The 14,713-nt window shown below is 45.9% G+C and overlaps 1 protein-coding gene across 1 annotated transcript; it reads left to right on the top strand.

Moving 5' to 3' along the window:
• The first annotated feature begins 434 nt into the window (after positions 1–434).
• LOC118382190 (CD5 antigen-like) lies at positions 435–12,951 on the top strand. Its single transcript, XM_052507425.1, has 8 exons — positions 435–566; positions 6,588–6,617; positions 6,849–7,160; positions 10,167–10,472; positions 10,598–10,867; positions 11,918–12,238; positions 12,342–12,430; positions 12,556–12,951. Exons 1-8 carry the CDS (start codon positions 524–526, stop codon positions 12,688–12,690), a joined length of 1,506 nt encoding a protein of 501 aa, XP_052363385.1. The 5' UTR covers positions 435–523; the 3' UTR covers positions 12,691–12,951.
• Positions 12,952–14,713: the final 1,762 nt, after the last annotated feature.

Below are 14,713 nucleotides of genomic sequence, written 5' to 3'. Positions count from 1 at the left end.
GAGAGATAGGACTTATGACAGACTGGGTTGGTAGAAGGAGACAGGGGAGGAGGGAGAGAGAGGTGAGAGAGATAGGACTTATTGACAGACAGGGTTGGTAGAAGAAGACAGGGGAGGAGAGAGAGAGACAAACATTTAAACCAACTGAATATATTTGTATCACTGACTTCTCACCAGTGATGTCATCATAACCAGTAACCTGTTCCTCTCTTGGGTCTTAGTGGAACATTAAGCCAATATTCTATAAGAGGTGAACTCAAGCAGTAGAAAGTTAGAGGTGATATTATAGCACACTATGTGTAACTTTGTTGCTCTGTCAGCAGTTTCCTGTGGAGTTTTCTAATGCCAGTGTTTCCTGTAGGTTGGTGGGTTTAACTGATCTTATCTGCTTAGTTTGTCACGTCATAGAAGTAAGGAAGTAATGAGATAGAAGTCATATAGTCTAGCAGTATTTCTCACTCTTCGGTCCTCTCTTTATGACAGTAGACTTGTTTCGTCAGTGGAGCTCAAGTTAGAGGCAGATATGATACCTGCAGTGGTACTGATGACCCTGTTGTGGAGCACAGGTAAGATGCTGTTATACTGATATACACGTGTGACAGTAATTGCAGGGTTAGTAAAATAACATACAACTGGAAGCAGACAGTAAAAATGTGTCTCAAAGCAGGACAATGATGTGATCACCTGTAAATGTACTTTACTGTAGTCTAACTGTCCATCTGGGGACAGGCACTAATGTCAGTTAAGTTGTGATAGTGTCCTGCATCTGACTGTTGTATATTCAGTGTGTCAATGATTGATTGTATCTGTCTCTATGTAAATGAATGAGGGTATGTATGATGTATTATATATTATATTGGTGTTATGTTAGAGTAGGAGAAGGGAGGGGTGTATATGATAGAGGTCTATGAGCTGAGTCAAGATCAACATGCGTGAGAGAGAGAGAGAGAGAGAGAGAGAGAGAGAGAGAGAGAGAGAGAGAGAGATGAGCAGCGTGAGAGGGAGGGGAGAGTAGTGGAGGGGAGGGGACAGAGGAGGGGAGGGGAGAGAGAAGGGAGGGTGGAGAAGTAGAGGGGAGAGAGATTTTTGGAGGAGAGAGAATGATAGAGAAGGGGAGGGGATATTTGTGGAGGAGAGAGAAATTGTCAAGGTAGGGCTCCACTAAGGCCCTCTCAGTCAGCCGGCTCCACGAGGGCCCTATCAGCCAACCTGCTCCACTAGGGCCCTCTCAGTCAGCTGGCTCCACTAGGGCCCTCTCAGTCAGCTGGCTCCACTCGGGCCCTCTCAGCCAACCTGCTCCACTAGGGCCCTCTCAGTCAGCTGGCTCCACTAGGGCCCTCTCAGTCAGCTGGCTCCACTAGGGCCCTCTCAGTCAGCTGGCTCCACTAGGGCCCTCTCAGCCAGCTTGCTCCACTAGGGCCCTCTCAGTCAGCCGGCTCCACTAGGGCCCTCTCAGCCAGCTGGCTCCACTAGGGCCCTCTCAGTCAGCCGGCTCCACTAGGGCCCTCTCAGCCAGCTGGCTCCACTAGGGCCCTCTCAGCCAGTCGGCTCCACTATGGCCCTCTCAGCCAGCTGGCTCCATTAGGGCCCTCTCAGTCACCTGGCTCCACTAGGGCCCTCTCAGCCAACCTGCTCCACTAGGGCCCTCTCAGTCAGCTGGCTCCACTAGGGCCCTCTCAGTCAGCTGGCTCCACTAGGGCCCTCTCAGCCAGCTGGCTCCACTAGGGCCCTCTCAGTCAGCTGGCTCCACTAGGGCCCTACCAGCCAGCTGGCTCCACGAGGGCCCTCTCAGTCCCCTGGCTCCACTAGGGCCCTCTCAACCAGCTTGCTCCACTAGGGCCCTCTCAGTCAGCCGGCTCCACTAAGGCCCTCTCAGTCAGCTGTCTCCACTAGGGCCCTCTCAGTCAGCTGGCTCCACAAAGGCCCTCTCAACCAGCTTGCTCCACTAGGGCCCTCTCAGTCAGCCGGCTCCACTAGGGCCCTCTCAGCCAGCTGGCTCCACTAAGGCCCTCTCAGTCAGCTGGCTCCACTAAGGCCCTCTCAACCAGCTGGCTCCACTAAGAACCTCTCAGTCAGCCGGCTCCACTAGGGCCCTCTCAGTCAGCCGGCTCCACAAAGGCCTTCTCAACCAGCTTGCTCCACTAGGGCCCTCTCAGTCAGCTGGCTCCACTAGGGCCCTCTCAGCCAGCTGGCTCCACTAAGGCCCTCTCAGCCAGCCGGCTCCACTAAGGCCCTCTCAGCCAGCCGGCTCCACTAGGACCCTCTCAGCCACCTGGCTCCACTAGGGCCCTCTCAGCCACCTGGCTCCACTAGGGCCCTCTCAGCCAGCTTGCTCCACTAGGGCCCTCTCATTCAGCTGGCTCCACTAAGGCCCTCTCAGTCAGCTGGCTCCACAAAGGCCCTCTCAACCAGCTTGCTCCACTAAGGCCCTCTCAGTCAGCCGGCTCCACTAGGGCCCTCTCAGTCAGCCGGCTCCACAAAGGCCTTCTCAACCAGCTTGCTCCACTAAGGCCCTCTCAGTCAGCTGGCTCCACTAAGGCCCTCTCAGCCAGCTGGCTCCACTAGGACCCTCTCAGCCACCTGGCTCCACTAGGGCCCTCTCAGTCAGCTGGCTCCACTCGGGCCCTCTCAGTCAGCTGGCTCCACTAGGGCCCTCTCAGCCAGCTTCCTCCACTAGGGCCCTCTCAGTCAGCTGGCTCTACTCGGGCCCTCTCAGCCAGCTTCCTCCACTAGGGCCCTCTCAGCCAGCTTCCTCCACTAGGGCCCTCTCAGTCAGCTGGCTCTACTCGGGCCCTCTCAGCCAGCTTCCTCCACTAGGGCCCTCTCAGCCAGCTGGCTCCACTCGGGCCCTCTCAGCCAGCTTCCTCCACTAGGGCCCTCTCAGTCAGCTGGCTCCACTCGGGCCCTCTCAGTCAGCTGGCTCCACTCGGGCCCTCTCAGCCAGCTTCCTCCACTAGGGCCCTCTCAGTCAGCTGGCTCCACTCGGGCCCTCTCAGCCAGCTTCCTCCACTAGGGCCCTCTCAGTCAGCTGGCTCCACTCGGGCCCTCTCAGTCAGCTGGCTCCACTCGGGCCCTCTCAGCCAGCTTCCTCCACTAGGGCCCTCTCAGTCAGCTGGCTCCACTCGGGCCCTCTCAGCCAGCTTCCTCCACTAGGGCCCTCTCAGCCAGCTTCCTCCACTAGGGCCCTCTCAGCCAGCTTCCTCCACTAGGGCCCTCTCAGTCAGCTGGCTCCACTAGGGCCCTCTCAGTCAGCTGGCTCCACTCGGGCCCTCTCAGCCAGCTGGTGTGTGTAGGAGAGTGTGAGATGTGTGAACAAAACGTAGAAGTACAAATGACATGATTGAACACTGTGGTATTTTACCTAACAGATACGGGAGCTTGTCAATATTATATTTGTTTTCAAATGATTTTGGGGTCTTTGTAATCTGAGGGAAACACGTGTCTCTTTTATCATAGTACATTTGGCAGGTTAGGAAGTGCAGCTCAGTTTCCACCTCATTTTGTGGGCAGTGGGCACATAGCCTGTCTTCTCTCTGCCTATGATGACCTCTCTCAATAGCAAGGCTATGCTCACTGAGTCTGTAGTGTCCATTTTTTTCTCCGTTTTTTCTCAGTCACGATGGTCAGATAGTTTGCCATCGTTTATGTATGTTTGGTTATAATTTGTTTGGGCCAGACTGTCTGAGTTCTGTCCTGAGGCTTTGTTGGGTTAGTAGTGGTTTGTGAACTTAGCTTCAGGACCAGCTGGATGAAGGGACTTTTATCAATGTTCATCTCTTGGTATTTCAGTGCTGGTCTCTTGTTTTTATGTGGTTATAGACATTGAAGACTTGTTTCTTGATATTAATTAGTGATGGATATTAATTAGTGATGGATATTAATTAGTGATGGATATTAATTAGTGATGGATATTAATTAGTGATGCATATCAATTAGTGAGGGATATTAATTAGTGGTGGATATTAATTAGTGATGGACATCAATTAGTGAGGGATATTAATTAGTGGTGGATATTAATTAGTGATGGATATTAATTAGTGATGGATATTAATTAGTGATGGATATTAATTAGTGGTGGATATTAATTAGTGATGGATATTAATTAGTGATGGGTATTAATTAGTGATGGATATTAATTAGTGATGGATATTAATTAGTGATGGATATTAATTAGTGATGGATATTAATTAGTGATGCATATTAATTAGTGATGGATATTAATTAGTGGTGGATATTAATTAGTGATGGATATTAATTAGTGATGTCTAGTACATAACTCAACTCTCTCCCTGACCCCCACCAGTCTAGTACATAACTCAACTCTCTCCCTGACCCCCACCAGTCTAGTACATAACTCAACTCTCTCCCTGACCCCCACCAGTCTAGTACATAACTCAACTCTCTCCCTGACCCCCACCAGTCTAGTACATAACTCAACTCTCTCCCTGACCCCCACCAGTCTAGTACATAACTCAACTCTCTCCCTGACCCCCACCAGTCTATTACATAACTCAACTCTCTCTCCCCGACCCCCACCAGTCTAGTACATAACTCAACTCTCTCCCTGACCCCCACCAGTCTAGTACATAACTCAACTCTCTCCCCAACCCCACCAGTCTAGTGCATAACTCAACTCTCTCCCTGACCCCCACCAGTCTATTACATAACTCAACTCTCTCTCCCCGACCCCCACCAGTCTAGTACATAACTCAACTCTCTCCCTGACCCAAACCAGTCTAGTACATAACTCAACTCTCTCCCTGTCCCAAACCAGTCTAGTACATAACTCAACTCTCTCTCCAGTCCCCACCAGTCTACTTCACAACTCAACTCTCTCCCCGACCCCCATCAGTCTAGTACATAACTGAACTCTCTAAAAAGTTAGAGGGAACATTGGTGATGGTGTCATGATTCTGACTGTTGTATATTCAGTGTGTCAATGATTGATTGTTTCTGTCACTATGTAAATGAATGAGAGTATATATTATGTATGTATTTAATATTGGTGTAATGTCAGAGTAGGAGAAGGGAGGGGTGTAGATGCTACCCAAAAATGGAGCCCAAAAGGGTTCTACCTGGAACTAAAAAGGGTTCTCCTGTGGGGACCGCGGAAGAATCCTTCTAGGTTCTAGAGAGAACCTTTTATTCAGAGTGTGGGTGTCACGCCCTGACCTTAGAGAGCCTTGATTATTCTCTATTTGGTGAGGTCAAGGTGTGACTTGGGTGGGCAAATCTATGTTTCTATTTCTTTGTTGGCCTCGTATGGATCCCAATCAGAGGCAGCTGTTTATCGTTGTCTCGGATTGGGGATCATACTTAGGCAGCCCTTTCTCTCACCTTAGATTGTGGTATCTTGTTTTTGTATAGTTGCTGTGTTAGCGCTACAAAACTTTACGTGTCGTTTATCTCTCTTGTTTTTTGGTGATCATTTAATAAATGTATGATGTACGCCCACCACGCTGCACCTTGGTCTAATCCATCTTTCAACAAACGTAACAGTAGAACTATATTGCTGTAGTGGTTCTTTGGTTTTCTGTTAAACAAAATGGTTCCTTGGTTCTGGTAAGTTAAAAGATCATCAGAAATACTATGAAACATCCCCAAGACAATAATGAAATTGACAAAATCATAAATGTTATGAAATAAAACAAAACTTGTTGAACAAGTGGAGCAATTTGAATTGAAATGACAGTAAAACAACATTGTAGATGATAAAAGATTTGAATTCAAGTTTAACATTTACTGGTTGTGATAAAGTGCATTCAGAAAGTATTCAGACCTCTTGACTTTTAACACATTTTGGTATGTTACAGCCTTATTCCAAAATTCATTATATTGTTTATTTCCCCCCTTAGTCTACACACTATACCCCATAATGACATCACAATACCCCATAATGACATCACAATACCCCATGATGACATCACAATACCCCATAATGACATCACAATACCCCATAATGATATCACTATACCCCATAATGACATCACTATACCCCATAATGACATCACTATACCTCATAATGACATCACTATACCCCATAATGACATCACAATACCCCATAATGACATCACTATACCTCATAATAACATCACTAAACCCCATAATGGCATCACAATACCCCATAATGACATCACTATACCCCATAATGACATCACAACACCCCATAATGACATCACTATACCCCATAATGACATCACTAAACCCCATAATGGCATCACAATACCCCATAATGACATCACTATACCCCATAATGACATCACAATACCCCATAATGACATCACTATACCCCATAATGACATCACAATACCCCATAATGACATCACTATACCCCATAAGAAGATTAGAGAAAAGGAGAGGGGGAGAAGATGAGATGGGAAGGGGGAGAAGAGGGGAGGAGAAGAGGGGAGGAGAGGAGAGGGGGGGCTTAAAACAACACATGACCTGCAAACATGATATGATCCATGTGTGAGTACTAAAAGCACATGAATATAGTATATTTATTATATATGTGGGTTAATATATAAAGGTCATGTAGATGTTCATTTTTCTCTCACTTTCTCCACTGTCTCTCTCTTTCTCCTCAGATCTCCAGGCTCAAAGCGTCAGTCCACCAGGTAGGTAGAGTATAAATCTCCAGTGATTATAGCAGTTCAATATTAGTCAACTTTATTATCCCACATGGAGAAATTCATGTGTCCATACAAACCATTCTAAACCCCAATAACAAGTAGTGTTTTATGGAACTACTAATACTTGTCAACCACAAAGCATCACTGCTGTTAGAATAACAGAATCACTGTCATCATCTGTCCTCACCACTGTGTTTTCCTCTCTGCTGTTTACAGCTGAATACTCAGTCAGACTGGTGAATGGGACCACTTCCTGTTCTGGGACAGTGGAAGTCTTCTACAGAGGAGAGTGGTCAGGTCTATGTACTGGGTGGTGGGACATGATGCTAGAGGTTAAGGTTGTGTGTAGAGAGCTGAACTGTGGGAATCCTGTAGCTGAATCTAGAGGAGGTCTGATTGAAGATAGAAGAATAGGAGTCAGACTATTGAGATGTAGTGGAGATGAGTCTTCTATTAGACAGTGTGAATACATAGGAGGAAAACCTGGTGTCTGTTATGGCGCATATTATCATCATGTGACCTGTTCAGGTAAGAGACTCATAGACGTCATCCTGACCAACTGGCCCTCCAAATATACCTCCGCTGTCTTCAACCAGGATCTCAGCGATCACTGCCTCATCGCCTTATCCGCCACATTCATCACTGTCAAACGCTCCCTAAAACACTTCTGTGAGCAGGCCTTTCTAATCGACCTGGCCCGTGTATCCTGGAAGGACATTGACCTCATCCCGTTTTGAGGATGCCTGGTCATTCTTTAAAAGTAACTTCCTACCATTTTAGATAAGCATGCTAAAAATGCAGAACCAAGAACAGATACAGCCCTTGGTTCACTCCAGACCTGACTGCCCTCGACCAGCACAAAAACATCCTGTGGCGGACTGCAATAGCATCGAATAGCCCCGTGATATGCAACTGTTCAGGGAAGTCAGGAACCAATTCAGTCAGGAAAGCTAAGGCCAGCTTCTTCAGGCAGAAGTTTGCATCCTGTAACTCCAACTCCAAAAAGTTCTGGGACACTTCCATGGAGAACAAGAGCACCTCCTCCCAGCTGCCCACTGCACTGAGGCTAGGAAACACGGTCTCCACCGATAAATCCATGATTATCGAAAACTTCAATAAGCACTTCTCAACGGCTGGCCATGCCTTCCGCCTGGCTACTCCAACCTCGGCCAACAGCTCCGCCCCCCCCGTGTTCCTCACCCAAGCCTCTCCAGGTTCTCCTTTACCCAAATCCAGATAGCAGATGTTCTGAAAGAGCTGCAAAACCTGGACCTGCTGGGCTTGATAATCTGGACCCGCTATTTCTGAAACTATCTGCCGCCATTGAACCCCTATTACCAGCCTGTTCAACCTCTCTTTCATATCGTCTGAGATCCCCAAGGATTGAAAGCTGCCTCATCCCCCTCTTCAAAGGGGGAGACACCCTGGACCCAAACTGCTATAGACCTATATCCATCCTGCCCTGCCTATCTAAGGTCTTTGAAAGCCAAGTCAACAAACAGGTCACTGACCATCTCGAACCGTACCTTCTCCGCTGTGCAATCTGGTTTCCGAGCCGGTCACGGGTGCACCTCAGCCACACTCAAGGTACTAAATGATATCATAACCGCCATCGATAAAAGACAGTACTGTGCAGCCGTCTTCATCGACCTCGCAAGGCTTTCGACTCTGTCAATCACCAAATTCTTATCGGCAGACTCAACAGCCTCGGTTTTTCGGATGACTGCCTTGCCTGGTTCACCAATTACTTTGCAGACAGAGTTCAGTGTGTCAAATCGGAGGGCATGTTCCTCTGGCAGTCTCTATGGGGGTGCCACAGGGTTCAATTCTCGGCCGACTCTTTTCTCTGTATATATCAATGATGTTGCTCTTGCTGCGGGCGATTCCCTGATCCACCTCTACGCAGACGAACCATTCTATATACTTTCGGCCCGTCATTGGACACTGTGCTATCCAACCTCCAAACGAGCTTCAATGCCATACAGCACTCCTTCCGTGGCCTCCAACTGCTCCTAAACGCGAGTAAAACCAAATGCATGCTTTTCAACCGATCGCTGCCTGCACCCGCATGCCCGACTAGCATCACCACCCTGGATGGTTCCAACCTTGAATATGTGGACATCTATAAGTACCTAGGTGTCTGGCTAGACTGCAAACTCTCCTTCCAGACTCACATCAAACATCTCCAATCAAAAAAATCAAATCCAGAGTCGGCTTTCTATTCCGCAACAAAGCCTCCTTCACTCACGCTGCCAAGCTTACCCTAGTAAAACTGACTATCCTACCGATCCTCGACTTCGTGTCATCTGGGCTTCCAACACTCTACTCAGCAAACTGGATGCAGTCTGACAGTGCCATCCGTTTTGTCACTAAAGCACCTTATACCACCCACCACTGCGACTTGTATGCTCTAGTCGGCTGGCCCTCACTACATATTCGCGCCAGACCCACTGGCTCCAGGTCATCTACAAGTCCATGCTAGGTAAAGCTCCGCCTTATCTCAGTTCACTGGTCACGATGGCAACACCCATCCGTAGCACGCGCTCCAGCAGGTGTATCTCACTGATCATCCCTAAAGCCAACACCTCATTTGGCCGCCTTTGGTTCCAGTACTCTGCTGCCTGTGACTGGAACGAATTGCAAAATCGCTGAAGTTGGAGACTTTTATCTCCCTCACCAACTTCAAACATCAGCTATCCGAGCAGCTAACCGATCGCTGCAGCTGTACATAGTCTATTGGTAAATAGCTCACCCTTTTTCACCTACCTCATTCCCATACTGTTTTTATACTGTTTTTATTTATTTACTTTTCTGCTCTTTTGCACACCAATATCTCTACCTGTACATGCCCATCTGATCATTTATCACCAGTGTTAATCTGCAAAATTGTATTATTCGCCTACCTCCTCATGCCTTTTGCACACATTGTATATAGACTGCCCATTTTTTTCTACTGTGTTATTGACTTGCTAAATTGTTTACTCCATGTGTAACTCTGTGTTGTCTGTTCACACTGCTATGCTTTATCTTGGCCAGGTCGCAGTTGCAAATGAGAACTTGTTCTCAACTAGCCTACCTGGTTAAATAAAGGTGAAATAAAAAAATAAAATAAATAAAAAAATATTGAGAGATTTATTTATACATTATACAATATTACCATGTATCATGTTTTATGTGTTTTTATTTAATTTAAATAGAGGGAGAGATGTCAGATGTATTTAAACATTATATTTGTGTTTGTCATATTGGTTTATGGGAGATGTTCATGGGTAGATCATTGTAGTTCAGATGGTACTGAAGTGAAGCTGCCTGATGGATGTCCAGCTGTTTATTTTCTATAAAGTGAAGTGAACTTATTCCTGTCTCCTGCCTGCATTATTCCCAACCCGATCCTGAGTGACTAAGAACCCATTTCTACCTCTTACAGTATCAAACATAGCAAACTACTATCTTTTATCCAACATATTTGTGTTTAGTCCTTGACAGTGTCATCAACAAAACTGATTGAATGTTCAACCAACTCTTTTTCTCCAGAGTCTGTGCGGCTTGTGGATGGAGCTGGTCTCTGCTCTGGGAGAGTGGAGGTGAAGTCCAATCAGTCCTGGGCCTCAGTGTGTGAAGCTGACTTTGACCGGCAGGATGCAGAGGTAGTCTGTAGGGATGTTGGCTGTGGGGCTCCTGCAGCTCTACAGGGGGGGCTCTATGGAGAAGGTGAGGGTCAGACCTGGGATAAAGAGTTCCAGTGTAAAGGTAATGAGTCCCTTCTCCTGGACTGTGACACCTCAGACAGAGAGAACAACACCTGCCTACCTGGTAATGCTGTTGGACTCACCTGCTCAGGTAAGAAACAGTTTGTCACTCAGTCAACATTGTTTCTCACCTGGAGTGGAGAATATGAGAGATAATATAGGTGTGTTTTAGTGAGAAAATAGTAAGATTACTGTCTCTCTCTTTGCATTTCTCAGAGCCTGATGATGTGAGGCTGGTGGGAGGAGGCAGTCGCTGTGCTGGTGGAGTGGAGTGGTACGACCAGGGAGAGTGGAGGACTGTGGGAGCTGAGGACTGGGATGTAGCTGCAGTAGTGTGTAGACAGCTGGGTTGTGGCTCCACTGTTTCAGTACTACCTGGAAACACCACTAGAGGGTTTAGAGTTTCCTGTTCTGGGCCTGAGTCTTCACTGAGGGAGTGTAGAAGAACGTATGATCTCCATCCTGGACTCACAGTGATCTGCTCAGGTACAAGATACACTATATGGCCAAAAGTATGTGGACTTTAGTGGATTCGGCTATTTCAACACACCTGTTAATGACAGGTGTATAAAATCGAGCACACAGCCATGCAATCTCCATAGACAAACATTAGCAGTAAAATTTCCTTACTGAATATCTCAGTGACTTTCAATGTGGCAAGTCTGGGAGCAACAACGGCTCAGCCGTGAAGTGGTAGACAACACAAGCTCACAGAACAGACAGTCGAGGGCTGAACCACGTAGAGCGTAAACACAGAACGGACCGTTGAGTGTTGAAATGTGTAGAGCTTAAGAATAATCCTCTGTTGAAAAACTCACTGCTGAGTTCCACATACTTTTGTCCATGTATTATATTTCCTTCCTGGACTCACAGTGATCTGCTCAGGAAATATCAACGTAGCCTAGTGGTTAGAGCGTTGGACTAGTAACCGGAAGGTTGTGAGTTCAAACCCCCGAGCTGACAAGGTACAAATCTGTCGTTCTGCCCCTGAACAGGCAGTTAACCCACTGTTCCCAGGCTGTCATTGAAAATAAGAATATGTTCTTAACTGACTTGCCTGGTTAAATAAAGGTAAAATTTAAATTAAAAATTTAAAAATAAATATTCAACTGATTTCCTTCATTCATAAAACTTCCTCTGCACCTCTCATGATGACTGTTTAGCTTGTAAATCTGCTTTACTAAATAGATCACTCAGTCAAGTAGGAATCAAATACAACTTAGATATCCCAGAATGCTTTTGTATTTGAGTGTTACCTCAGTGAACGTCTCTACTCACTACCACTGTCACATGTCATGTTATTGTCACATCTAAATGAGGAAAGTAGTTGAGGAGCTACGTTTTCTTTTTCTCTCCTCTAGTTCCAGATGTCCTGCTTCAGCCTGATATCAACATATGTTGTCTCAGTGACTGTAGGCCCACTACTCATGTTGCCCTGTGAGGGAGGGTGGCTGGCACTGTTACATGCTGATGTTATTGTCATATCTATAGGAAACTAGTTGAAGAGGTTTTTCTTGTTCTCTTTTATTGTTACAGATCTCCTGGTCCAGCCTGATATCTTCCTGACTGACCCAATGGGAGGGGTCTCCAGGGGCCACCAGGGGCCCGAGATGTTCAGGGGCTACAACTTCACCATCACCTGCTCCACTCAGCCACAGTACCCAGGAGGCTCCTTCCTCCTCACGTTCATCGGCTCCAACAGAACCCAGACCCAGCCAGCTGTCAATCACTCTGCTGCCTTCCTCTTCCCTGCTGCAGATGACTCCCACCAAGGGAACTACAGCTGTGTTTATGACAATTATGTTTTCTCTCATAACTTCTCCTCTGAGAGTGAGCTCCTCTCCCTCACCATCACAGGTAACTGAACAGGAACCAGACTTATAACTTTGTCATTGACAGATTTCCCACAGATCTATGTGATGATGATCAGTCCCCTCATCAAAGGTGTTTCTGTTTGCAGCCTCTCCTCTGCCAGCCTTCATCATCAGACACGTTGTAGTGCTGCTGATCCTACTGACAACAATCACCACCTCCTACCTGTACTACAAGGTAAAGACATTTACTCAGACGTTACAAGTCATTTAAACTAGAGGGTGAGGGTGAGGGGGAGAGAGAGGGAGAGAATGGAGATACTAGAGAGTAAATGTCTGACTGTTGGTGCTGTGTCTCCCTAGCCCACCAGGAGGCAGAAGAGAGTGAACAGGGTGAGCAGCATGGATCTTTATGTCAATGCCATGGAGATGGTCTCTCTGAGCTCCAGAGCTGAAGCTGGACCGGGAGAGGAGAGAGCAGCCCAGGGGACGGAGTAGGAGTAGAATGAAGCTGACCCTACATGCTGATCTTAGGTCAGTTTTGTGTTTAAAATCAATGGTCAGCAGTGGACTGGTGTTTAAAATGTTGTGACAAACCTGAAGTGGTTCTAATTTTAATAACAAGTTCAGAATTAGTTTCTCTTTCTAGAACCTTGGAGGAAATCTAAAAGTAGTGACTGCAACCACCATTATTCATTTAGTTTGGTTTTTACCACCAGAGTAACATGGGGTTTGAGGTAACATGGGGTTTTGGGTAACATGGGGTTTGAGGTAACATGGGGTTCTGGGTAACATGGGGTTCTGGGTAACATGGGGTTCTGGGTAACATGGGGTTCTGGGTAACATGGGGTTTGAGGTAACATGGGGTTTTGGGTAACATGGGGTTTTGGGTAACATGGGGTTTTGGGTAACATGGGCTTCTGGGTAACATGGGGTTTTGGATAACATGAGGTTTGGGTAACATGGGGTTTTGGGTAACATGGGGTTTGGTAACATGGGGTTTGGTAACATGGGGTTTGGGTAACATGGGTTTTTTGGGTAACATGGGGTTCTGGGTAACATGGGGTTTTGGTAACATGGGGTTTTGGGTAACATGGGGTTCTGGGTAACATGGGGTTTTGGGTAACATGGGGTTTTGGGTAACATGGGGTTCTGGGTAACATGGGGTTTTGGATAACATGAGGTTTGGGTAACATGGGGTTTTGGGTAACATGGGGTTTGGTAACATGGGGTTTGGTAACATGGGGTTTGGGTAACATGGGTTTTTTGGGTAACATGGGGTTTTGGGTAACATGGGGTTTTGGTAACATGGGGTTTTGGTAACATGGGATTTGGTAACATGGGGTTCTGGGTAACATGGGGTTTGGTAACATGGGGTTCTGGGTAACATGGGGTTTTGGATAACATGAGGTTTGGGTAACATGGGGTTTTGGGTAACATGGGGTTTGGTAACATGGGGTTTGGGTAACATGGGTTTTTGGGTAACATGGGGTTTTGGGTAACATGGGGTTTTGGGTAACATGGGGTTTGGGTAACATGGGGTTCGGGTAACATGGGATTTTGGGTAACATGGGGTTTTGGGTAACATGGGGTTTGGGGTAACATGGGGTTTGGGGTAACATGGGATTTGGGGTAACATGGGGTTTGGGTAACATGGGGTTCGGGTAACATGGGATTTTGGGTAACATGGGATTTTGGGTAACATGGGGTTTGGGTAACATGGGGTTCGGGTAACATGGGATTTTGGGTAACATGGGATTTGGGGTAACATGGGGTTTGGGTAACATGGGGTTCGGGTAACATGGGATTTTGGGTAACATGGGGTTTTGGGTAACATGGGGTTTGTTTCATGTTCCAGTATTGCTTATCTTTATTTTTTTAATCTTATTTAGTGTCTCTTAGATTCTTTATCTTATTTAGTGTCTCTTAGATTCTTTATCTTATTTAGTGTCTCTTATATTCTTTATCTTATTTAGTGTCTCTTAGATTCTTTATCTTATTTAGTGTCTCTTAGATTCTTTATCTGATTTAGTGTCTCTTAGATTCTTTATCTTATTTAGTGTCTCTTATATTCTTTATCTTATTTAGTGTCTCTTAGATTCTTTATTTTATTTAGTGTCTCTTATATTCTTTATCTTATTTAGTGTCTCTTAGATTCTTTATCTTATTTAGTGTCTCTTATATTCTTTATCTTATTTAGTGTCTCTTATATTCTTTATCTTATTTAGTGTCTCTTAGTTTCTTTATCTTATTTAGTGTCTCTTAGATTCTTTATCTTATTTAGTGTCTCTTAGATTCTTTATCTTATTTAGTGTCTCTTAGATTCTTTATCTTATTTAGTGTCTCTTAGATTCTTTATCTTATTTAGTGTCTCTTAGATTCTTTATCTTATTTAGTGTCTCTTAGATTCTTTATCTTATTTAGTGTCTCTTATATTCTTTATCTTATTTAGTGTCTCTTAGATTCTTTATCTTATTTAGTGTCTCTTAGATTCTTTGTCTTATTTAGTGTCTCTTAGATT

Source organism: Oncorhynchus keta, unplaced genomic scaffold, assembly GCF_023373465.1.
Source record: "Oncorhynchus keta strain PuntledgeMale-10-30-2019 unplaced genomic scaffold, Oket_V2 Un_contig_2948_pilon_pilon, whole genome shotgun sequence".
NCBI lineage: Eukaryota > Metazoa > Chordata > Actinopteri > Salmoniformes > Salmonidae > Oncorhynchus > Oncorhynchus keta.
Note: the sequence above shows the minus strand (reverse complement) of the source record. Positions and strands in the feature narration are given on the sequence as shown.

Bases quoted from the DNA above. Each gene is read 5' to 3' on its own strand.
- LOC118382190 (XM_052507425.1), top strand. From the start codon at position 524: ATGATACCTGCAGTGGTACTGATGACCCTGTTGTGGAGCACAG. The intron at 12,239-12,341 runs GTAACTGAACAG...TTCTGTTTGCAG, and splicing joins CCTCTCCCTCACCATCACAG to CCTCTCCTCTGCCAGCCTTC. The intron at 12,431-12,555 runs GTAAAGACATTT...GTGTCTCCCTAG, and splicing joins CCTCCTACCTGTACTACAAG to CCCACCAGGAGGCAGAAGAG.